The sequence below is a fragment of the Gymnogyps californianus genome, chromosome 3 (genome assembly GCF_018139145.2).
Source record: "Gymnogyps californianus isolate 813 chromosome 3, ASM1813914v2, whole genome shotgun sequence".
Classification (NCBI taxonomy): domain Eukaryota; kingdom Metazoa; phylum Chordata; class Aves; order Accipitriformes; family Cathartidae; genus Gymnogyps; species Gymnogyps californianus.
Genome location: NC_059473.1, coordinates 22287299 through 22311128, shown reverse-complemented (window position 1 = coordinate 22311128; position 23830 = coordinate 22287299). Strand labels below are relative to the sequence as shown.

General features: G+C 37.7%; 1 protein-coding gene across 4 annotated transcripts in view; it reads left to right on the top strand.

Moving 5' to 3' along the window:
* The window catches only part of LYPLAL1 (lysophospholipase like 1), a 28676-nt gene extending 6613 nt beyond the window's left edge, over positions 1-22063 (top strand). Inside the window, exons 3-6 of one of the 4 annotated variants that reach the window (XM_050894185.1) lie at positions 1450-1467; positions 9001-9174; positions 21062-21177; positions 21806-22063. In XM_050894185.1, coding sequence (XP_050750142.1) covers positions 1450-1467; positions 9001-9174; positions 21062-21177; positions 21806-22045 — 548 coding nt within the window. In that variant the 3' untranslated portion in view covers positions 22046-22063. Of the gene's footprint in view, positions 1-1449; positions 1468-7933; positions 7951-9000; positions 9175-21061; positions 21178-21805 lie in introns of all 4 variants that reach the window. The other 3 variants (XM_050894186.1, XM_050894184.1, XM_050894187.1) reach the window with 3 other exon arrangements.
* The last annotated feature ends 1767 nt before the right edge of the window (positions 22064-23830 follow it).

Here is a 23830-nt window from a genome sequence, read left to right as displayed (position 1 = left end):
AAACATTTGTAATGGTTGCTCTCCTTTCTTCCACAGAAAGGAAAAACAAGGCCTAGGACATCCAAACTTGAATGGCAGACATTAAAATAATTGTATCTGCATTAGGAACTTGAATATATGGTCTGATTTTGTGTGTATGTATATATGTTTTGATAAGAATTCCAAATGCTTCTGGCACCAACAGAGGAATTCAGCATCATTGATAATGAGACCTATAGGTAGATGGTTATGGGTGTGTAGATACGCTGAAGAAGGTTCTGATCCAGTCTTTGATTGTGTAGAGACAGAGCGATACACTGGTGGAGAGCTACGCTGATGTGAGTGAGAGTCTCTGTGGGTGGCACAACCTGCCACTGTATTGTCGATTACAGGAGCAGAGTGCAAAGCTTGCCAGCAGGTTTTTACACTGATGATGAAATCAAAGAAAAGCTTGAAGTTAGGCAAGACCATACTAGGATTGCTTGGCTAATATGCTCTTCTGGCAAAATACTGTTGATGTGGATGTAGTTTGTACTCTATAAACTCCTGTCTTTTCCAGCATAACTTACCACATACACATTGAACGCTCTCCGTCAAAGTAGTTATGCCAGTAAAAGCAGGTTTGATGATATAACTGCAATGCTAGAGGCTTTGGCAGGATAAACTGCAGGTCAGGAATACCTCTTCACGTTTTTGATGGATGTAATTCTGCTGATAGATAGATATATAGATTTGGTCTTATACATTCTTCACCTCTATTAAATAGGGTTCTGAAAAGCAGTGGAATTCACACTTTTCAACAAAACATTGAAAATTTTTTTTTCTTTGTGGAGGATGGATGGGGTTTATATTTATGTTTTTGTTTAGATTTTATCTCGGGCACTGAAACATTTTTCACTTACTACAACATCAGACATTCAGACATGTTTGATTCAAGAGTCAATATGTTTGAAAATTATTTTGGAAAACCAGCCCAGCATATAATCTAGAAGAATTCTAAAACATGTTCTCCAGCTTCATTAGCATTGATTTCGGCAAACACTAGAGAGGGTATTTCCACTTTACTGGTAAAAGCAATAGAACTTTACTGAACTACATTTTATAAAACTGTTTTTTACTATTCTCTACAGGTCTCTGTAAAAAGTTACACTTTTTAAAAAAGATTTACTTTTCTATAATCATTTTTATAATGTGCAGCATCTGTATAGAGAATGATAACCAGATGTCCCCCTGGACAGGTAAAGTGTTTGCAGCATTTGGTCACACTCATCCCCCATCACTTTGGAAAGTCCTATGAGTCTCATGTTTGTTTGTTTCTTGAGCGAAAATAACAGAAGGTAGATAACACAGTTTACTGTTAAAAAAGAAAAACTTGCAAAATTTCTAAGTGAAATGCTTGTGGTAAAAAGCATGCTTAGATGAAAAAGGGAAAATATGTGGATTTGAAGTCTCAATGTGATGTAGTGAGAGTAGTAGCACCTGAATTTGGAATAGTTTGGAAATCAAATGCATGTAGCTGGGGCATGCAAATTTTGCTTTACAAATGAAAAATTTTAGACATTGTTTAGAGAGGTTTTGTTTTTTCTTTGTAATGTAGGCAACTGGGATACTTTAAAACAAGTTCTCTACTCATTTTTATAGGTTCTTTTAACTTTATCTAGCTTTCTTTCAAGATCAGTGCTTCTGTACATAGATTAAACTTGTTAAACACAACAGAATTCTATTTCCTCTCTCTTGTAATGCTAATGTATATCTTTAATTAAAAAAAAAAAAGGTCAAATTGTAGCCCTAGCAGCTGATGCAATCCCTAAAGCCACGTCTACAGTAATAGTTTTAAAGGAAAGGGTTTCCTTTTTCCTTTTTTTTTTTTTATTTGGGTCAGGATGACTACAACTTTAAATACTGTTTCAGCTGCTACAACTGTGACTTAAACATTAGGTTTCTATTGAATTTCTAAATCAGAACTGAATACCACCCAATTTAACCTTTTTTTTTAATAGAAAGTGATAGTTTAAATTGGCATTGCAGGAGCTAACGTGGTAAAGTTAAAACCATTTAGGCTCCACTTGTTTTAATAAGTATACCTTACCTTCTATAATTCCCTTAAAAAATCTAGGTCAAAGATTCTTTGCGTTGTCTAGCATTCCATTCTGACAGTCCTTCTCTTTTGCAAGTCAGAAGGTAAACTATAAATACTTCTTGGGCTGTTTTGTGGATCTTTTTGACATTCACTCAACATACCTTTCTGTGGCCAATAAGTATGCAGAGTTTGTTGCTTGTTTGGGGTTTTTTTTGCCAATTTATTCTAATTTCCCTTGTCTCTTAAGTATGTGGCTGGTAGGGACTGCTCAGCATTATATGGCCTGGTACTCCATCCTTTCACCTAAGTTCACATCTTTGCTCAGCTCTTGGGTGGAAATGAGTTTCATCTCATCATAGTCCCCATTTGGCTATGTCGCAAAACCACCAGACAGTTTGGCACCATTCAGCTACATTGGCAGTCTCTGCTTGTGAGAGGCCTAGGATTGGAAAAGCAGCAGGGGTGCTGCAGGTCAGACTTGAGATGGATTGGTGGAGCTGTGTGGGGGAGCGTGCATGGTGCCTATCATACTATTTTTGGCTCAGGCAAATGCTATTAATCCTTCACTTTTGTAAGCCCTAGCCTCATTCATAAATTTAACACAAAGAAGTCTTTTTAGAGGTGGAAGCTTGAGGGACAACTGGAAAGGGTTTTGGTTGGTATCATGGAGTGGTTCTTTCATCTCCTGTAAGCAGAAATTTAACATCCTGCATAATAATGATGGAAGCATGCTTGGATAAACCTCCCATTTTCCTTTTATTTCTCCTCTTGTATTAGGTGAGGAAAACATATGGATATGCATACATGTAATGCTTACATCATATACTAAATACCATGTGGAATGCAATAAACACTTGTCAGAGATACTTTAGTCATGCTTGGGGAAAACAAAGTAGAACATCATGGCAATCTTGGATTTCTAATCCCTTTAACTACATCACGCTCTTAGACATCCTTCCTCATGTCTGTCTGCTCTCAACTGTTTTCCAATACAGAAGAATTGGAGACAGTGGTTTTTAGATGGCTCCTCCAGCAAGCAGTTGTGGGGTTCTAAGTTGTGTGTCATTTTGTGCTCTTGTTTTACAGTCTTTCCAGGGGTTTCTGTCCTTAGCTAGTGTCATTCATCCGTCCTCAGTGTTGTTTGCCACCAGCTTGTGAAAGATACCACTTTGAATCCCAGAGTGTCTTTCAAACCCCGTAATGGAGAACTGATTCAGATTGGACCCTGGTTTGCCTCCTGCCACTTTCTTTCAGTGCATTCATAAAGCAGCCACTGATAGCTGGTTGCTGAGGAACTGGCAGTGTGTAGAAAAGGTCATTTAATGTCTTCTCAACCATAACATTATTGCTGTTTCTGTGATTAGTACAAATCCCCACAATTTACACCACCCACCTCCCCAAAAAAAACCAAAACTGACCCAACAATTCAACAGAAACAAAGAAAGAGAAACAAACTCAGAATTTGTCCTGCTGAGTTTTATGTCAGCTTCTATTGCAGTTTCCTTTGTCTTGAATGAATAAGATTTGTCCCAAGTAACAAAAACTGTCAACATAGTATTTCTTCAGGTAACCATTCTGTACTGGCTCAGTTAGCTCTCATTTCAGGCAATATACATCCAGAACAACTCTATCAAAAGCATTTGCTTGTGGTTGAGTGAACAGGCACAGCCTTTTCTGAGGAACAGCTGAAATTAGTCCTCATGGAGATGACTCTTGCCTTCCTTTTTTAAATTTTTTTAAGTATACTTCAAAGTTTAAGCTGTTTGAATTTCTAACACATCTTATGCTCTGTTACCATACCACAAAGCTTCATTGTTAAGATATGTTGAACCTCAGTTTTAACATAAGCTATACCTTGGACTAGAGCTTTGAATTATACTTCTGATTTGAGTAGGTGGATTCTCTGCCTTCCCCCCCCTTTTCTTTTAAAATTCACTTTCTGCTTCAAGCAGACAGTGGAAGTTAAAAAGCAGAATTATGAATTAGATTTTCTATTGCAGTGTACTAGTATCAACAGTGAGATTATGCTAGGAGAGAATTTGGGACTGGGGAGTAACTTTGCTTTCATTGGAAAAACCTGCCATCAGCTTTAAGAGAGTCAAGACTTGCTTCTGGAATCATAGAATAGTTTGGGTTGGAAGAGACCTTTAAAGGTCACCTAGTCCAACCCCCCCCAGCAATGAGCAGGGACATCTTCAACTAGATGAGGTTGCTCAGAGCCCTGTCCAACCTGACCTTGAATGTTTCCAGGAATGGGGTGCCTACCACCTCTCCGAGCAACCTGTTCCAGTGTTTCACCACCCTTATTGTAAAAAAAAATTTCTTCCTTATATCTAGTCTAAATCTACTCCCTTCAAGCTTAAAACTGTTATCCCTCGTCACAATAGGCCCTGCTAAAAACTGTGTCCGCAGCTTTCTTGTAGGCCCCCTTTAAGTACTGAAAGGCTGCAATAAGGTCTCCCCGGAGCCTTTTCTTCTCCAGGCAGAACAACCCCAACTCTCTCAGCCCTTCTTCATAGGAGAGGTGTTCCATCCCTCTCATCATTTTTGTGGCCCTCCTCTGGACCCACTCCAACAGGTCCATGTCTGTCTTGTACTGGGGACCCCAGAGCTGAATGCAGTAGTCCAGGTGGGGTCTCACCAGAGCAAAGTAGAACTTAAGCAGTCTGGCAGTGTGCTCTATAGATTTTCTGGAAGGAATGCACAGTCTTCCAAAAGACAACATTACAATGTCTCATGCGACTCTGTGCCTCCTAACTGAGAGGAGATAGGTTTGGGAAGGAAGCAAAAGTGAGGATTTCAAAAATTTTGATCTTTCTTTATTTGAATCTTAAAGCCTAATTTTACTAGAAATTCCCAGTTCTGTCTGACATCTCAGGAAGTTCTGTCTGGAACTTCAAGAAAGCTGTAAGCCAGCACCAGCGGTCTGGGTTTTATGTGACTGCATTAGCAGGGTGATCATAGCGCTAAGTGTGAAGGCAGTGATACAGTTGTGCATCAGGAGAAAGAGTTGGGGGAAGAATATTTACTATTTATCAACGTGCTCTTATGTTTCTTATTTAAAGCAGCTAGCAGTGCTGGCTTGTCTCTTAATGTTGGACAGGGACAGTGATTTATTGGATAACAAACAAATACACCTATAGTTTTATGTGAATTGCTATGCTAATAGCATCATTTTGGAGATAGAATTTGGCATGTTTTCAGATCTGAATTTGAACCTTGTGTAGCATCATTTGGTTGCTCTCCACTTCTGTTAAGATAATTTCAAACTATTTAGCACAATTCTAAATGTGATTAAGAAGGTCTAGAGTATATAATCCATGCTCCAGGAAGGTGGAAAAAGATGGTGTTATTGCTTCCTGCTTTCATTATATTTTCATCGTTAGTACATAACTCACATTAGCAGAAGCTAACCTATCTTCAGTTTGTGAAAACTTGAAACTTTGCAGTGAAATCAACAGTGAAAATTACTTCTATTTGAATACATGTTTAAAAGATTGAAAGGATGATAAATACTTAGAGATATTACAGGATATGTTTTCCTTTTAAGACATTCAAATATTAGGTGTGTAGGATCTTCTTGAAACTGCAGTCTCATGCAAGAAGTGTATGTGTGAGAAAACAATTGTAGATCAATGCACACCCTTAAAAAAATTAGACCACGTTTTCTGATTACTTTATAGGTCTTGAGTGATTTGAGGATGTTGGGAAGCATTTTAAAGATTCTTTTCCTCAGGGTGCCTGCAGTTTCTTAAATGCTGTTTGATATTAGCCATGTCTCCTTTACGTCGTCTTTTCTCTTTATTTTTAGATGTTAAGAGTTAGTTCAATTTGTAGGAAATTGTGTTTCAAATGTCTCTTAAAAACGGGTACAAGTTTGGAAGTTGGATATACTCAGGCAGGGTTCTTGATTCTTGTTTTCTTATATGGATTTTAATCTTTTGTGTGCTCCAGAGCAAGCAAAACAAAAACACACACCCCCTTTAAAACTAAACAACCAAAAAAAACAACCCCACACAGCTTGGGAGGGGGGCTATGTATTTTCATTCCAAATTTCAACAGCACATGTCTTAGAGACCTGGAGCTTTATTTTTAGTATCATTTAAAAAAGAGAAAAAGGAAAGTGAAGTACAGAGGAAAAAATCATCAGGACTAACGTTACGAGTTTTGATTAAACTTAGGAAAGCAAAAAATCCAAACTTAAAGCTGATCATTTGGTCTGACACTGTCTGTAACTGACCATGCTGATCTTACCGGATGGAGTTTTCACTCCACTCTGTATTTCTTTGCTTTTGTATATTTGCCCAGCCTTTTGTGTCAGTGTAACATAGGGATTTTTTTTATTTTTTCTTTTGTGGTTTAATAGTACGAAAAAATTTTGTGCTGTATTCTTGGAGCTGTACAGATGGTTCCATGCCAAACATATTTGTTTACCGTGGTAATGTCTGAGTTGTAGTGTGCCAGCTAATAAACGGATTTATTTAAGGAACAAGGTGAATGACTAAAACAGATGTGCCAGTTGGGTGAACCATTAAAAATATCTTACTTCTCAGCTTTATGTAAAGGTTATTTTTAATGCATTTCTGACAAATCAAGAGTGGTTGCAAGGATGTTTTTGAGACAGCTGAAAGCATCTTGCCCATTTGCTTGGGGGACTTTTCCTGTGGGCATAAGGCACATCAGCCTTTCATCTATCTTATTGAAGAATTTGCAAAGACAGCAGGTAGAAGTCCTGAGTTTCGATGTCTGATCAAGTATTATAATCTCATCATGGATTTTGTCCTGTTTATAAACTGTATGATTTTGCCTTTCAGTTGTGGGGAAACCTGTTTTAATATTTCTGTAATGTAATACAAATATGTGTCTTCATTCCATGGAAATCCTGGGTCAACTTGCTGAAATAATGCTAAAACCTTACACATCTTTTCTCACAGAAATATAAGGTCCTCTGGTTTTACTAGAAAATGAAGCACTCTGGCTGCTAAGCACTTTAACCAGGATTGATGTAAAAGTGTTTGAGAGAGAAGCTAAAACCATGAATTAAATGCTGTTTGCCCACGTGCTTAGTCTGTTGTATATCACATTGTCCAAGTGACTTCCAGAAACTCCACTGATTCCACTGTTGTTGATATTTTTGACTGGAATGTCTCCTCTTAGAAATTGACTTTTGTGAATTAGAGATTTGTAATCTTGTTTCTTAGGTGTTGATCAGTTCATTTGGGAAGAATCCTGGGGACAGTGGTAATACTAAAGAGAAGTTGTTTTTTTAAAAAAAAAAAAAAGCAAAAGCATTTTAGTAACATTTTTTTAAACTTACCTTTAGCTTGTTGGGTGTGCAAAATATTTTCATTGAATTTTCTTTAAGAGTTACCTTTTTTTAATAGGCAAGTAAGGGCTAAATTGAAAAAAAAAATTGTTAATTCTGGTGCTTAAGTATATGGTTTGTTTTGAGTTAAGCAAATGAGGGGCTACTTAAGGCACACACTGTACTAAACTTGACCACATACTTGTATGCCATTTTGAATAACAGTAGATTTTTAGGTACTTGTTCCTGAAGCTGTGCTCAAAAAGATGAAACAGTGTAGTCTGTCTGTACCTATCTGTTGGTGTTTGTTGCCTCTTTCTTTATATTTGACTTACCAGGTTTAAAGTCATGGACTTTATTTATTTCATGTTCATGGTACCGGGCAGAAGAAAATCTGTGTTCTCTCACTTTTGACTTGTGTGACTGAGTAATGCAAATAGTATCCTGCCTCTTGTACACTTGTACTAGTGGTAGTATTTCTGGTTTAGGAATAGCCATTTACATATGTGAAGCCTCTCTGGTATTAATAAAGGCAGAATTTGTTCCTTCGTTAGGAATAATTGAAATAGTGGCTTTCTTATTTTAGGTTAGTTGTGTTTTTGTTTAATCCTAGTACTGAAAAAAATCCAGAGAGAGCACAGAAGTCAATGTTAGCGTTTTCAGTGGGTTCCCATCTAGACAAATTTATCAAAGGCTGTCTGTTTGTAGGCAATGGTTGTAATCTGATCTGAGCTCATCTGAGCTTAAGTAAAAATGAAAAATGTGGCCCCTGATTAAACATTGCAATTAAGGATTCTAGGGGGCTTGTTTTGAGATGAAGCATCGATCTCATAGCAGTATGTTTGGTATTAAATTGTAGAGCCATTGCAAGGCAATTAGATCACCTTTCTTGGGATTTCAGGGCTCTATTCATCATCTTTATTTAAAAACAAAGAAAAGGCTGCTTTGAATTGTAGCTTCCTTCATTATCTGCGGTTTGGGCAGCATGTTAAAGCACTTAAAATACTAATCTGACAACACAGTATTATGGCGATGGGGAGTATCATGTCTCTAATTTGTGTCTGTGCACCGATCCAGTAAGCACATGGCATTTCTTTCAGTTATTTTTGAGATACCTGCCCCATTAAGGTGAGGATGGCTGTATTTATGAAAAAGAAAAATTGACAGAAGGAAGAAGTTTTTGTAAATACCTAGAGGTTCATAATACCTATCTCTTGTCAATTTTGACAAGAATAAGACAACTGAATCCCATAAAATTAGCTCCTGCAAAGCTGTCTTGTTTAGTAGTTACTTCAGTTTGTCCTATTCCAAGGTGGATTTCAACCCTAACTTTGTTTAGGATTAAGAACCTCTTGACAGAGTTAAAATTTAAAATGTTTAGCTGACCTGATCAACCTTGATGTGGAACTGACTGAAACTTGCATTTTACCTAGCTTCCAAATGCTGTCTTCATTCTTGAAGGACCGTGTTTTGAATGCAAGGAAATGCAGTGTGACTGGATGTAAATTGAGTTAACCTGAAAGAGGTTCCTTCTCTCCTTTGCTGGAGAGATACTGAATTGTTTTTATTTATCACGTATGCTGAAGGCTTTTGATCTTACACTTGGTTAATAATTTATTTTTTTCCTTCCACCACTCCAGGCCATATACACCTATGAAAGGAGCCTTTTCCACTGTGTGGTTTGACAGGTACAAGATCTCTAACGACTGTCCAGAACATATTGAAAGTATTGATTCTATGTGCCGGGGACTTACAGACTTGATCAACGATGAGATTAAAAATGGCATTGCAAAGAATAGGATACTAATAGGTAAGAGAGACTTATTTTTAATGTGTTTATTTTAATGGTTTTTAATTGTTAAGAAATCGCTTACTTTGAATTTACTCCATCCTGAAAGCTCCTGAGCTTGCCTTGCAACTGCTGAACAGCCTCTTCAGCAGCCAGTCCTCAAGAATATTGAATCATTATTTAAACCTGTATCAGGTGGGGAATGTGGCTAACTGTAAGCAGCGTCCTCAAAGATGTAACTTAAAACTGTTTTTATTGTAAATAGTCATTTGTAATCGTTATTTAAAATACAGAGTGGGCAATGATTTACTTTAAAAAGTACATATTATTACTATTTCCTTTTAGCCCTTTTCAAGGATGGAAAAGTATACTTTTCCAAAATGACTTGTATTTTGGAGAGTGGAGATGTAGCATGTAAATAATCATGAGCTTTTCCTTACTGCTCTAATCATTTTGGGTTAAGTTAATTCATGGGGAAAAAATTTGCATGTTACATATCACTAAAGATTAACACTTGATAACAATTGAAGTATTAGCTGTCATAGTTCATAAGTGTTTATCTTCCTGTCCCTCTTAATTTCCACAAATTTCCAGTAACTTTCACAGTACTTCTGTGAGATAGTGGGATAGTGAGGCACGGGAGTTGAGGGCAATGGAGCAGCCTGTGTCGGAGAGGGAATGAGAATTCATGAGTCCTTGGCTCCCTGTCCCATCCCTAGACCACAAACTATTTCAGGTTGGGGGAAAAACTCTTAATGTGGGAAGTTATAAATTTATGGCCAGCTGAGTCATACCATCAAAATCCTGCGTGGTGGAGCCACTACCATTCAGCCTACATGTTTTCTTGGTCCAGCCCCATGTTGCTCTTTGAAGGCCTCTGTTTACTTTCCCTTTCTGGCTCATTGCCCTGGCTGCAGAGTGCATTGTTTTGGATGGCTGTCAGCACAGTCTCTTTGATCTGTCTTTCCTGTGTTATACCTGCTGGCTTGGAAACAGCTGAAGAAGCGCAGGTGCTTTTCTGTAGATTGAGCTCAGAGACGTTCTGTGTACAGATCCAGCTTGCTACTAGTCTCTTCTCCTTTTTCTGTAGCCTTCAAAATTAGAACTAGTGAGACTGCAGCATGTGAAAGTTGTTTTGAAGTCATAAGCAGAGTAAGGAAGTCGGTATGCACTGATTGTTTCAGCCCGTAGATTCTTCGGAAGTCCCCGTCTCTGTGTGTTTGCATTCCCTGTCTGTAAATCAGAAATAATTATACTTATTTTTGTACTCTTGAGAGCTTTGATTTCAGGCTTCTAGAGTAAGGCACTGTTTCCTTGCCTCTGTGACAGAGATTACATGCGTACATCCTCACAGTTGAATCTAATATTTGTGCAACAAGCAAAGTAAGGGAGCCCTGAATTGGCTCCATCCAAAGTGCAGAAGGGGACTTTCTGCATTCCATGTGGATGCATGAGAAATTTGCTAGTGGAAGATGAATTGTGTCGCTTGTGGCTGCACAAGATTAAGTGTTCTTCCACGAGAACTTTGTGCCTTCTCTGCACTGGTTTCGATGATTAACCAGTGTGTGATGCAGTGGAGAATGAACCTTAGAGATCCTGTCAGGTTTCTGTGCATAAAGGTTGGGTTTAGTATCCGTCTGAGTCAGCCTAGTGTGACATTCTTAGTTGTTTTAGATGGGACTTTGTGCAAATAATTGCCCATCTTCTGGCATTGTTTCTTACAGGAAATTAGGAATTCTGTAAACGCATCTGGCAGCTTTATAACATTTTTGATCAAAAGAGAATATGAGGCCAAGGTTTGGTTACGAAGATGTAGTCAGTATGTCTGCACCAAACTGTAATGTCCACTGGAAAAGGAGAAATGGGTGGCGTGAAATTTTTCTGCATTTGGGAAAGATTGGTGTACAGGAGATAATGGAAGATACAGTTACTCACTTTGAATATCAAAGAACTAAGTCCTGTCAGATCTTTTTAGACTTCTCTTTGAAAAAGCCAGGAATATCCATCTGGTACAAGAAGAGGAGGCTTGAGGTAACAAGTGGGGAGCAGACAGTGGATTTGTTACGGCTGGTACGATAGAGTTGGAGGGGGCAGCCTTCTTGAGGTGAAGGAAAAAATAAGACAATTATAGCAGAGGAAACCATGGTGAAATTCTGCTATGAATATTTCCTCAGTGCATTCAGTGATGTTGAGTCATGTTGGAGATCCATAATGGGAATACTGATATGTAACTTATCATGGAAAGTGGAGACAAAATAGTTGAGAGAAGAGACTGGGGGACTTGGGAGTCTGTGAAGAGCAGTGGGGGCATTTTCAGGTAGGTCACAAAGCCAAGAGAGCAGAGCAGTTGCATGAAGAAGTAGTTACAGGGAATGAAATGGTTGTTAAAGGGTTAAGGAGAACTGGGTTGTAGGACTGTCTGTTTTGTAATGAGTAGGAGTTTTAATGAGTGGAAAGAAAAAAATGAGTATGAGGATAACAAGATTGAAGGTTATAGTTTTATATGGAATAGCAGACTAGAAATTAGAGGCTGAGGATGAGTGTCAGATATTGTTAGATGAGGGCAAGCGAGGTGTTAGGCAAGCAGGAAAGTGGGTAGCTGCTGACAGCTCAGAGGTGTGGGATAAGAAGGCAAGATCTGAGGGAGCACTGTGCAAAGGAGAGCGAGTGGGAAGAGAGGGGAAGCGGGAGCAGGCTCTCAAGCAGTGGAAAATGAGAAGCCCAACACCTGGTGTTCTGGGGGATGATTCTCCTTCTGGAGCCATTCAAACTTTCCACGACGCTCAAGATTGTGGGTACAGTAAGATCATTTGTTCTGAAAGAAATTATAGCCTGCGCTGTTTGTTTCGGTAGCACAGTTAGCTCTGAAATCCACAAGTGGCTGCTTGTAGGGCAGAACTCAAAAGCTGAGGATCGAGTCCAGGTTGTGCAATGCCACTCCTCTTTTTCTATATCAAGAAAAATATTGGTGCAACCTTGTTTTTAACAGCTGCTCTATGAATCTACTTCTAAAGAATTAAATTACTTAATTTACTGGAGGTCGATAGTCTTAATATTAAAAACTCCATATCAATTTAGTGTAACAACCAGCACACAGTAGTACATGGCTCATCTACCCATTCCTGTTTCCTGACAGTTTCATGAGTTGCTTTGCTATTAATACAGAAGTCTTTTGAAGGAAGTAGACTTCTGGTTCATTAAGGTTTATTTCCCCTGACCTTGGAGGAGGAAGGAAGGGAAACTGACTGCAATATGTAATTATTTAAAAATAATCATATCATCTGCAGAATTTGATAATGGAAGTCACTTTGTAGCCAAACATTCTTGTTGAGTTACTCTTACCGGTCTTCCTGGCTGAAGCACTTCTTGCAAATAGTCCTGTAAGTAGGTTTATATTGACTTTGGAGATAAAAGGGGATGACAAAATTTGTCAAATTCTGACACATGGAGCTTTGATAGTATCCCTTCTTAAAAACTGGATATATTCCTTCTTTATAAATGCCTGAATTAATTGCTAAATTAGCTAAACAAGCAAATAACCACAGTTTGAAATGTGGGACAATAATTTCTTTTTCTGTTTAAAGCTGAGTTGGTTTTTCAGGTGGTGGTGGTTTTGCTTTGTTTTGTTTTCTTGTGTTTGGGTTTTTTTAACTGCTTCCATAGTGATAGTGCACTATAACTGAGGTGGAAATTGTCATAGATTTCAACAATCTTATTCAAGAATATTTTTAGAAGCTTTTGAAAGAAATGGCCACTTCACATTTGGAGCATTCTGATGGTGCTCACTTTAGTCAACTACACTTCAGTGAAAGGCAGTCTTTTTGTTCTCTTTTTTGTTCTTAATTTAGCACTACTATCCTACTTTTACAGGTCACTTTTTGTGTAGCGTAGAAATGCTGATCCAAGCATGTTGGTCTCTGCCACCTGTAGTCACTTGTGTAAGCAGCCAGTGAAAATAAACTTTCCATAACAGTCCTGTAGATTTGACTGTATGCCAAAAAATACATGCATGATTCCTGACCCCTTGTACTGTAACCATAACACAAGACACACAACCACTTTTTGTTTATTGCTAGACTTCTTACATAGCTACTGAACCATGGTGGAAGTAACATGAAAGCTCTGTGCTTCTTGTAAATATTAGTATTTCCATCTCTCTCAGTGTGTGTGAGAATGGGATGGGGAGGAAATATCTTGGCTTTGACATTGCAGAGAAAGAGGATTCTGTAAATATGGGAAGATAAAAAAATAACAATAAATTGTTAGAGTTGGGCAAACTACCTACAATCTTGATATTTTATGGCTTTGGCTTCTAAGCCTTTTGATGTCATTCATCCTATCTTGTATCTTCTGTCTATTAGGAAAATGTTGTCTCTTATTTAGAGGCACTTACTACCTTGCCCTCACAGAGTACATTCATGGTTTTATATTGCGATTTGTCATTGCAATTCAAATGAGATTTCTCTTTCTGTACCACCGGTTATGTGACTTTGTGGTTGTCCTAGTTTTGGCTAGGACAGAGTTAATTTTCTTCCTAGTAGCTGGTATAGTGCGGTGTTTTGAATTTAGTAGGAAAATAATGTTCATAACACACTGATGTTTTTAGTTGTTGCTAAGTAGTGTTTATATTAAGTCAAGGATTTTTCAGCTTCTCATGTCCAGCCAGCAAGAAGGCTGGAGGGGCACAAGAAGTTGGGAGGGGACACAGCCAGGACAGCTGACCCAAACTGGCCAAAGGAATATTCCATACCATATGGTATCATGCCCAGTATATAAACTGAGGGGAGTTGGCTGGGAGGGGCGGATTGCTGCTCGGGAACTAACTGGGCATCGGTCAGCAAGTGGTGAGCAATTGCATTGTGCATCACTTGTTTGGTATATTCTAATTCTTTTAGTAGTATTATTGTCATGTTATTATTATCATCATTATTTTTCCTTCCTTTCTGTCCTATTAAACTGTCTTTATCTCATCCCACGAGGTTTTTTTCGATTCTCTCCCCCATCCCACTGGGTAGGGGGAGTGAGCGAGTGGCTGCGTGGTGCTTAGTTGCCAGCCAGGGTTAAATCACGACAGTGGTTTAAGTTATGCCTATGAGATGCTAGGCTCAAAGCAATAGTTAGTCTATCTCCCCCGTAATACCAGCAAACACTTCATTAATTTTCGGTGCATCAGTGTAAATTTGCATTGCATTCGAACTTTGGGGAACATGTTTGCTCCTTATGTTTGCACCTGAACTGGCCATTTATTTTTCTTTTGGATCTCTACTACTCTTTTTACTTCCTGATGTGCAAGGAAGAGACATTAACAAATTAATGTTTCTGTTTCCTTCAGAAATCATTTAGTAGGAGGTACAAATGCTAATAGTTTTAACCAGAGAGTAGGATCCACCACTTGTCACTTTGTTTCCCAGCTCTTGAGGGTGGTGGTATTAATGTATCTAGAAATGAGGGTCTTTGAAAAGTGGCACATTCTCAGTTTTGATCTGCATGGTGAATGACAGGCTTAGCAAATGATAGTGAAGATAAATAAGGCTCACAGCAGTAAATCCAAAAATAATTCAACCATGATATTGTCATCACATATTATCATCAGATAATGGTTTTGGGAAGAAAAGAATTATAAAGTGAATTGAATTCTGATCTTTTCAACCTTAGTAGAAACTCTGTTGAAAACATATACTTACTCATCTTAAACAAGTGCCTGAATTCAGGGCAAAATTAAATGGATGGATGAGCTTTTAGAACGCTTGAGTCATGTGCAGACATGCCACAGGGTGCACGTTAACCTGTACTTCCTTCACAGTCGTGCCTACAGGATCATAGAAGAGTGAGGCTTAACAACATTCACTAATCCATCTTCATGTGTCAGTGCAGGTTCAGCCCTATTTAGGCAAATCCTTACCATTGCTTTTCTGACTTTTTCTAAAAGATCTCCATTAATGGAAGGTTCACAGCTTTCCAATGCAACTTGGTCCTGTGCTTCACTATTCTTTGCTTTAGAGAGCCTATTTTCTGGTTTCTTTTCTGTGATTCAGTTTAAAATCATGAATACCATGAGCATAAAGAATAGGTGATTCTCTTTCTATGTTGTGTGGTTATGCTGACTGTAAAAATGACGGGTAAGTGTTGCAGCAGGGCTATGCTGTCATCCTCAGAAACAACAGAGAAAACATACTAGGTAAATACAGCAAGCCATGGATTTGATAGAGTAACATCTTAGTAAAAGTTGATTTGAGACTTTTCATGGATTTTATTTTCCTTCTAGTGCCAAAAATTATGGTTCCTTAGGTACACATGTTGGGTTCCCCTCTTACTACCTATATCAGTTGAAAATAAAATCATAACTAGCTCTGGTTTTACTGCGAGTTCATACATTAGAAACTATTGTGTACTTCTTTTTACAAGAAAGTGGTAAAACTTGTACCACTTAAATATGCATTTCAAAATGTGTTTTGGCTGGTGAGAAAGTTGAATAGCAAATTGATTCATGTTCCTAACAAGAGGAAGTGGCTGAGCCAGTCAAGGGAAGTTGCCTTTGTTCTTGTAAAGACCTCAGTTACTGAGTAACAAACAGAATAAAAAAAGCTATCAAAGGTGAAAACCATTCATTGCAGTTCTGCTAGTGTGTAAGGTTAGTGTTTAGTGAAGTTTCATGAATAGATTAAAAGGAGAAAATCGCTGCTGTGAGGAAATTCACTTGAGACAAAGTACATGTTTGAGCACTTACACAGGAGCAGTGTTCAGGGAGTTCTGTGGAGAAGGGAATTTGCTGTTCCACTGGCATTTGTACTCTTTGCTGATATTCATATATGAACACTGTTAAATGTATATAATACTTCTATTCATGGTTGAAAAAGGAAGGTCAAAACAGAAAGTCAGCTTCTTTGCAGATGATGTGTAGAACAAGGTTTTGCTGTTACCATTAATAGAAGGTAAATCACAGAAAGTCCCTAGGGAGAGCAGAAAGTAAACTGAAATGTAGCTTTAGGGAAAAATTCCTGATAACAAACTGATTAAAGTAACTCTAAGTTGAAATATCTAAAGAAAGGAGAAATTGAGAATGAAAAATGCTGGGAGAATGGAAAGAAAGTGAGGCAAGAGTATGTAATGTATTGTGATGATAACAGAACGGGCAAAGAATTTCTAACTGTGCTGGTGTAGCCTTATACAACAGAAGAGTATTTGTCTCTCCTTGCACTGTGCTGGCACAGGCACTGTATGCTGTAGCATTCATCTCTTGCCACTTTGTTACTAAAGCTGTCCTGACAAATTTGAAGAAATACAAGGAAGATGAAGAACAACTCCTAGAGAGAAACTAGTGAAGAAATAAATATTGCTTGAAATAAACACCCCAAAACCCACCCCTACACCCAAGTCCAAATCCTTATCTCATCAAAGTCTGGGGCTTAGCTTCTCCTCTTCCTCTTTTGGTTCTGTGCTGTAATGAAGCAGTTTCTACCTCTGCCACTCAAATTCATGCGAGTAGAGCTCAAGGTCTGTCTCTGCAAGGAGCAGAAGATCTGTACTCAATGCAGATGTCAGTATTCATGCACTAAATGTGATTAATAACTAAAATTTGTTTCCTATGGCTGTGATTTCTAGTGTGGAAAACAGCTTTGATCACACTTTAAAATTATACTGGAAAGACTGAAAAAGTGATCTGGTTTGTTGTTTCCTAAGTCCGTAATAATTATAACAAATTGACTAAGGCATTTTACAGTCAGATCTATATGACTCGGGAAGCAATCGGCAATGTCAAACCTGTGTGTGTTAGAGAGGTGTGTTTTCTGTAAAGAAGAGTGAAAACCTAAAGAGCTTTCTGAACTCAGGAATAGGTCATTGCAGGCACTAAAGTGGAGCATGGGGGAGAAGGCAGAGGTTTTGGCATTCTCATGTATACAGGACACAAGAGAGACTGAATAAAGAAACCTTTGTGCTAGATAATAAAGTTAGTCATTTTCTGAGATAGAAACCCAAACATTGTTAGACCAAATACAAAGAAATTAATAAAGCTGAAGTTTGACAATAGGTAAGTATTTGGTTTCCTGAACTCAATATAATGTTGAAGTGTCATCATGGACCAGATTATCATTTCGGACAGATACAAAAGAGGAGCAAATTAATATAAATCAAGATCTTTGGCAGAAGTGAGCTCAAGGTTTTATACAAACACTTTGATGTTTAAAAGGCTCCTAAGGCCATTTACAAGCTCTGGAAAGATGGTTTTATCACTGAAAAATGGCAGCTGTGGTGAGGGTTTGTATTTTATTCAAGCAGGAATAAATTACATATGAGAAATTCAGTCTATTCACTCTGTGTTACATTATTGTATGGCTGGGGTTACCGTAACATAGTTACAGATGATATTCCAGCAAAGGATGTTTCGATTTTAGTAACGTATTGCATGGGAGTTTCCTTCTGATACAAATTCTTTAATTTGGAAGTGTGACGATCCTGTGATTTCAGCAGATCTTTCTCAACTAGCAAAGCAAGTTACAAGCAGCTTTCTTCTCACTGCAAAGAGGTATTGCCTAGAAACCACCACTACACAGAAGCAGATTTGAGGTCATAAATGTGTATTTGAGTGAAGTTTCTTTGCAACTGAAAGAAAAGTGCTTTACTTAATTGAGTCTATTTTGTATGTGCTTACCTTTTAGCCTGTGCATAAACCTCCTTTGTAAGGCAGGAAAGTTAATGCAAATAGTTAGATGCTTTCTTGAACTGGTATCCTGAGCATTGTAGAGCCAACACTTTTTAACTGTTTTGAAGCATTAATCACAGATCTCTCTAGATATAAGGGGAAAAATGGAAAATGAACATACTTTGTGTGTGAAACCTATTGGCAAATTCTGAACTTCTGTACATACCCTTTGTACTTCTTGGAAGTAGATTGGTCTCAAGCGAAGGGCTTACTGTGTTCTGCCCATCTAAGGTTGAAATGTTACCATGTCGGTTTTGATCTTGATTAACACTCCTAACACAATCTGCTTAGCAATGCTGTGAAGTTTACATACTCTTTACGCTGAGATCATTGGGGTACATAAGCATACTTGTACTTTCCTTTTGTGTTTTGCTTACATTCTGACTGTCACTTCATATATTTGTTTTGTGTAATATCTGTACCTGCCTCTTATTTTTCCTTAATCCAAAATTTGAATTCTTATAAAAGTTCTTGACTGAGCATGTCTTTTATAAGCATAAATTTCACATAACACATACTGAAATACTTCTTGTAATCAAAAAAATCTGTCTCCAACTACAAATGCTTATTCAAATTGTTGTTTCTAAAGCATTTACTATACGGCATTTACTCAGATTGTTGTATCAAGTGATAGACTTCAGGTTTTCCCCTGGAAAACCAAATTCAAAGAACTAGTCCTTTGTATTACATTTTCTCATAGTAGTATGAGCCACATAAAAGAACCATTACCTAATATTCTTCTAAACAGAAGGTGACTGCATTGTCAAAGACTGCTAGTGAGTAATTGCAGATTGTGTTGCCAGATTGTGACTAACTGGGTACAAAATTTTAGATTAAATCATTTACAAACTAGTAATGAGTTTTCAATGCAGCTTTTTTCCTGTATTCTAAAATACTTAAAATGGACTTCATTTTATATGTGGACAAAGTATATCTGTATTTATTTGTAAGCAAAATGCAAAATGGTCTCTTAGAGTAGAAGTGCTACTTTTTGTGTTTGGGGATGACAGCATCATTCAGAATGATCAAAAGGAAATTAAGTAAATGATCAAAAGGAAATTAAGTAAATGATCAGATTCCACAGAAGAGAATAAAGGAAGTTTCAGCACAAGATGTTGTTGTTTACATCATAACTTTGTATAGCTGTTGTATTTTATATACTTTCTCAGAAGGCTGTATTTTTCTCTCTGTGAATGTGGGGTCAATGGTGTTGAATTTTTGTGATTACTATGACACTTGTGCAATGTATTTTTATTTTTTTTATTGTAGAGTTCTTCTACATGTGACAAGAACATGTCTGGTAGGAAATAGTGATGCAAATGAAAGGCTTGCAGTAGTACTTCAAATATTTTTGGGCACTTAGACATACTACATTTAACTTTGAACTGGTTAAAGATTGATTCGTAGGGTAAATAGCAGGTCCTGGCTTTATTTACCAAAGATAAATATCAGGGTATTATCAGCCGCCCCCTGGGTGCATAGCTAGGGGATAGCTAGGTATATCTCCTAGTTCGAGCATATAGCTCTCCTAAGTCAAGGACTGTGTTTGAAAAAGAAAAGCAAGACTCCAGTCTTCCATGTTGTGTTGTCTTGCTCTTTCTCCCTAAGATCCAAGTTCTGTAAGTCAGGAACCTGCAGTTACTGCTTTTGGCCATAATTGTCTCTTAAGACTACAAGGTGAGAGTAAGTAGAAAGAAGAATCAGAAATTCAGTAGAAATTCGGATCAGAAATAGAAAATAATGTTGTGTGGGAGAAAGACATGAAGCTTTTTTTTTTTCTGGATTAGTCTAGTGTTTTCAGGAAAATTTCCTACACAAATCCAGCCAAATCTTCCAATCATAATGTGGGATGGAGTGTGAGCTAGAAGGGCCTCAGACCTGCTGGGGCTTGCAGATAAACGTGCTGGAAGAGGATTCCCCATTAGGAACAGTCTCACGGTGACCCAAATAATATTTACGAAGTGCAGCATTTTCTGCCTCTGAGCGTGTGTGCACCAGAGATTTCCTGTGTGGTCACTGGATCCAGTGAAGTATCAAAGTTGCAGAGTGTCATTGGGCTCAGTTTCGGTGCTGCAAGGGCACTGCTTCCTGGCTGGGTTTTGTTTAGCACCCATGTCAAACTTCTGCATAGCACAGAAGTCAACCCCGGAGGGCTCACATAGCCCTTGCAAAAGAGCCATTCCCATTCTGGAGTCTCATTTTAATCGCTTCAAAAAGATAAGCTGAAAATGTTTGGTATTTTGTCTGCTATTTTTGCATTTCTTCTTCAATCGCTAATTTCATGTCTCTTTTGTGAAAAGGTCTGGGCTCAGAATTTTGCAACTAATTAACACAAGTTAACTACCTGGCACAAACCAATTGTATCACCAGTACCCTGGACGCTAATGCCGCTCTAAGTAGAGCTGCAGTCATAACCTTTCTGCTGGTTGTCATCTCTGTGCTAGAAGAGATTTCATCAGCCAGTCATTTTTCACCCTAGTTATTATCTGGATACAGTCAATATAATAGCCTATGTACTGTGTCCTTGTGAAGTAATGCAGTAGTCTGGATTTCTTTCCTAATGAATAAGCATTTGTCGTGTAAAAATCATCCCTGAGGAATTATCTTGCGTACGGAATTAGTGCAGCTGAAGAGATATGGAACACAGAAGGCCATTAATTCGGAGATCCTGTTAGAGCTCAGGTGGGGTACATTGCAATTTTTCCCTACTTATATATCCTAAGGTGTAACAACAAAAAAAACACTCAACTTCTGTGTACTAGTCTAATGGGGTGAATGTTCATTGGTTATGTATAATAGCGATATAGATCTTTCACATGTGAATGCTACTAGCCTAGGGGAAAAATAAGTTGAATAAAAAAGCAGTGAGAATTATCTGTTTGTAGAGTTTTGCTTTAACAACATCAGTGAATGTATGGCCACAGTGTTCAACTACCTGGTTGGGACCATACATGAATGTAATGGCATTTTGGCTGATTTTTTTATTATTTTTCTCTCTCGGTAATGAATCTTCAGCAGTACTTTAGCTATCCAACTTCTTAATTGAATCATGCTTTGATTTAAGATCATTATAACCTTTATGTTACTCAAGATGGTTTTTGATTGCATCGTGTATAAAAGAAACATCTGAAGATAAAAATAAATTGGACGCTGGGTTACAAAGACATATAGCAAAATCCAATCTTTGTTTCTTTTGTTGTATCCTAGGCGGCTTTTCGATGGGAGGTGGAATGGCAATGCATTTAGCATATAGGTTTCATCAAGATCTGGCAGGAGTCTTTGCTTTGTCTAGTTTTCTCAATAAAGACTCCGCTGTTTACCAGGTGAGTGTGTGGTAGACTTTACAGAAAAACTGCTTAGCTAAAAGAAAAACGTTATAAGAAGAATTGAATATAGCATGTTTATTCATCTGAGGCAGTTGATTAATATTGTAAACTCCTGACACTTCCTGGAAATAGATAAGCAGAGCATTAGGGAAGTGAGGCTTTAAAGCTGTCCTTACATGACGTTTTGTTGCTTTTTTTGCACAGACAGTAGAATTATTTTATTCAAAGTAAGTCATTGTAGAAGGCAGATTAACAAATGAAATGCTTTGCAAGTTGTCCTTAGTTGTTAGAGTCCATGTAATTGTGACTATTCTTTGAAAATTTGTGATGAATTATAATACTCATGGGCTCCATCTGCTGTCATGAATTTTTTCTATTTCTCTTATTTGGAGAGGGATATAGGCCTTAAAGTAAACCCTATCATTTGTCAAGAGTTACGACATTGGAATTTGAAGTGCAGGTTTTTTTCCAATATTTCCTTGTTTGCTTTTGTAGAGATAGTACGATAACGACCACTAAAACATGGGTTAATAAATGAAATGCTATGTAAATTGTCACCATGTAATTGTAACAATTCTTTTAAAAGTTTTAGTGATGTGTCTGACAGTGTTTCTTCTCCATCTAGGCTTTGAAAAGAAATGAAAGTGTTCTTCCAGAATTATTTCAGTGTCATGGAACTGCTGATGAACTAGTTCTCTACTCATGGGGTGAAGAGACCAACAAGATGTTAAAGTCACTGGGAGTATCAACATCACTTCATACTTTTCCAAACCTTAATCATGAGTTAAGCAGAACTGAAATAGAAAAACTAAAAACTTGGATTGTAAAAAAATTACCTGTTGAAGCAGCAAAGATAAACGAATAAAAGAAGATGCAGCTTTGATATACTTTCTGCTTTTTGTGGTTTTAAGATCATGTGTGGCATGTATATGGGTGTCCCATATACGTTATAAAAGCACAACTTCAGGTAGACACAGTTATATTCCATAAAGTTCACTTGAGTGGTGAAATCATGGTGCTGACCATAAACACTCATTTTATCATATGGGTTTCTTTTTCTGTTTTCTTGTCCAGTTTTTAAATACACATCCACAATGGAAAAAAATGACTGATAATATTAAAACCATTCCTAAATAATCGAAACAATATTCAGGAAGCATTGCTCTGAATTTCCCGGATACTTTTTTTTGTGTGTGTGTTCTAAGATGGAAAAATATACAGTGGTATGGTTGTCTTTCTAATGGCATTACAGCAGAAAAAGTCCAATTATTAAAATAATGGACTTTTACTGGTAGAAATACATGCATATATTCAAGTTAGTTCACTGAGAGGAACCATATTGGCTTCAGTTGCATTCTCAGCATGTGTTCATGAACCTGTATCAAAGCAGAGTTGTGTGTCACCTCAAAAAAAATAACTGAGGTTTGTGTTATTTTTTAAATCATAAGTCTAGCTATACCACAGGCTTTTGTTATTACCCATTCTCATTGTTTTGTTACTCAGAGATCTAGCTTTATATGAGTTGCTTGAGCCCTGTGTGGTTTATAGTGTAGGTTAAAAAAAAAAGTGCCATCATGATTGTTAAGATCTATCCTGTTTTTGAAGAAATCATTTTTTGGGCACTGCTCCTGTAGAAACTTATTTTTGCCAACAGTTTATTTTGGCCTGCAAGATCGCATTTTAAATTAAAAGATGAGGATACTTGACTCCGCTGTGAATATTTAAGAGTTGTAAATAATGATTGTGATATAAAGAAAACTTGTATCCCATTATTTTAATGGTGGATGATTCATCTCTGTGTCAGTTTGATAAATTAACTCAGAGTATAAATATCTATTCTTATGTAATTTTAATGTTTTTTTTAAATTCCCCGCCCCATTTTCTCCTCCCCAAATTCAGTAATTTTAGCATGACAAGGTATTCAGCCTTTTGCCAAAGCCAATAGATCTAGGTCTCTTGCTTAATCTTCTCCTTCCCCCTTTTCTGAAGAGTGGATCTAGGACACTGTTGTTTGCTCTGCCACAGCAGATTGCTGCCAGTATTGGCCATGACTCCAGAAGTGTTGGCCAACTCCGGGGACTAAGAGTTTTGTTCGAATCCTCATGCACTGTGACCTAAGCCAGCTTTTACCTATCTTGAAGAATAAGCAAAGGGGAAAAAATTTCACTGCTCAAGTACAAGGCATGTAATTGGCAGTAGCAAGTAACAACTTCCTGCTGCTAAAAATATTTTGCTTTATTTCATTTTGCTAGCATTAGCAAGTCAGCAGTCTGTTCTGAAAAACAGGATTTTAAATGGCACGTGAAAACTCAGCTATTTGAAACAGTAACTGAACAGCATCTTTTCCTGGTGCCCTAGGCTTCCTAATTACTACAAATTAAATTGAAACAGGTGTGTTCAGAGGCAGCTGAGCTAATGTTGCCTTGGCCCAACTCTACAATCCTTGACAAGAGAAGTTGAAGCGTTTTAGCAATAATACATCATTTTGAGTTTTGCACCATTTTCTGCTCTTCCTGCAGTTCCTGTCAGGAGGCTGAACTACTAATGCAAGGTGGTAATTCATTTTGGTGACAAGTGCATTCAGATGGGAAAGTGGCGGGCTCCTGGCAAGGCGGCTTTTAACAAGGTCAGAGAATAGCACAAACAGTTG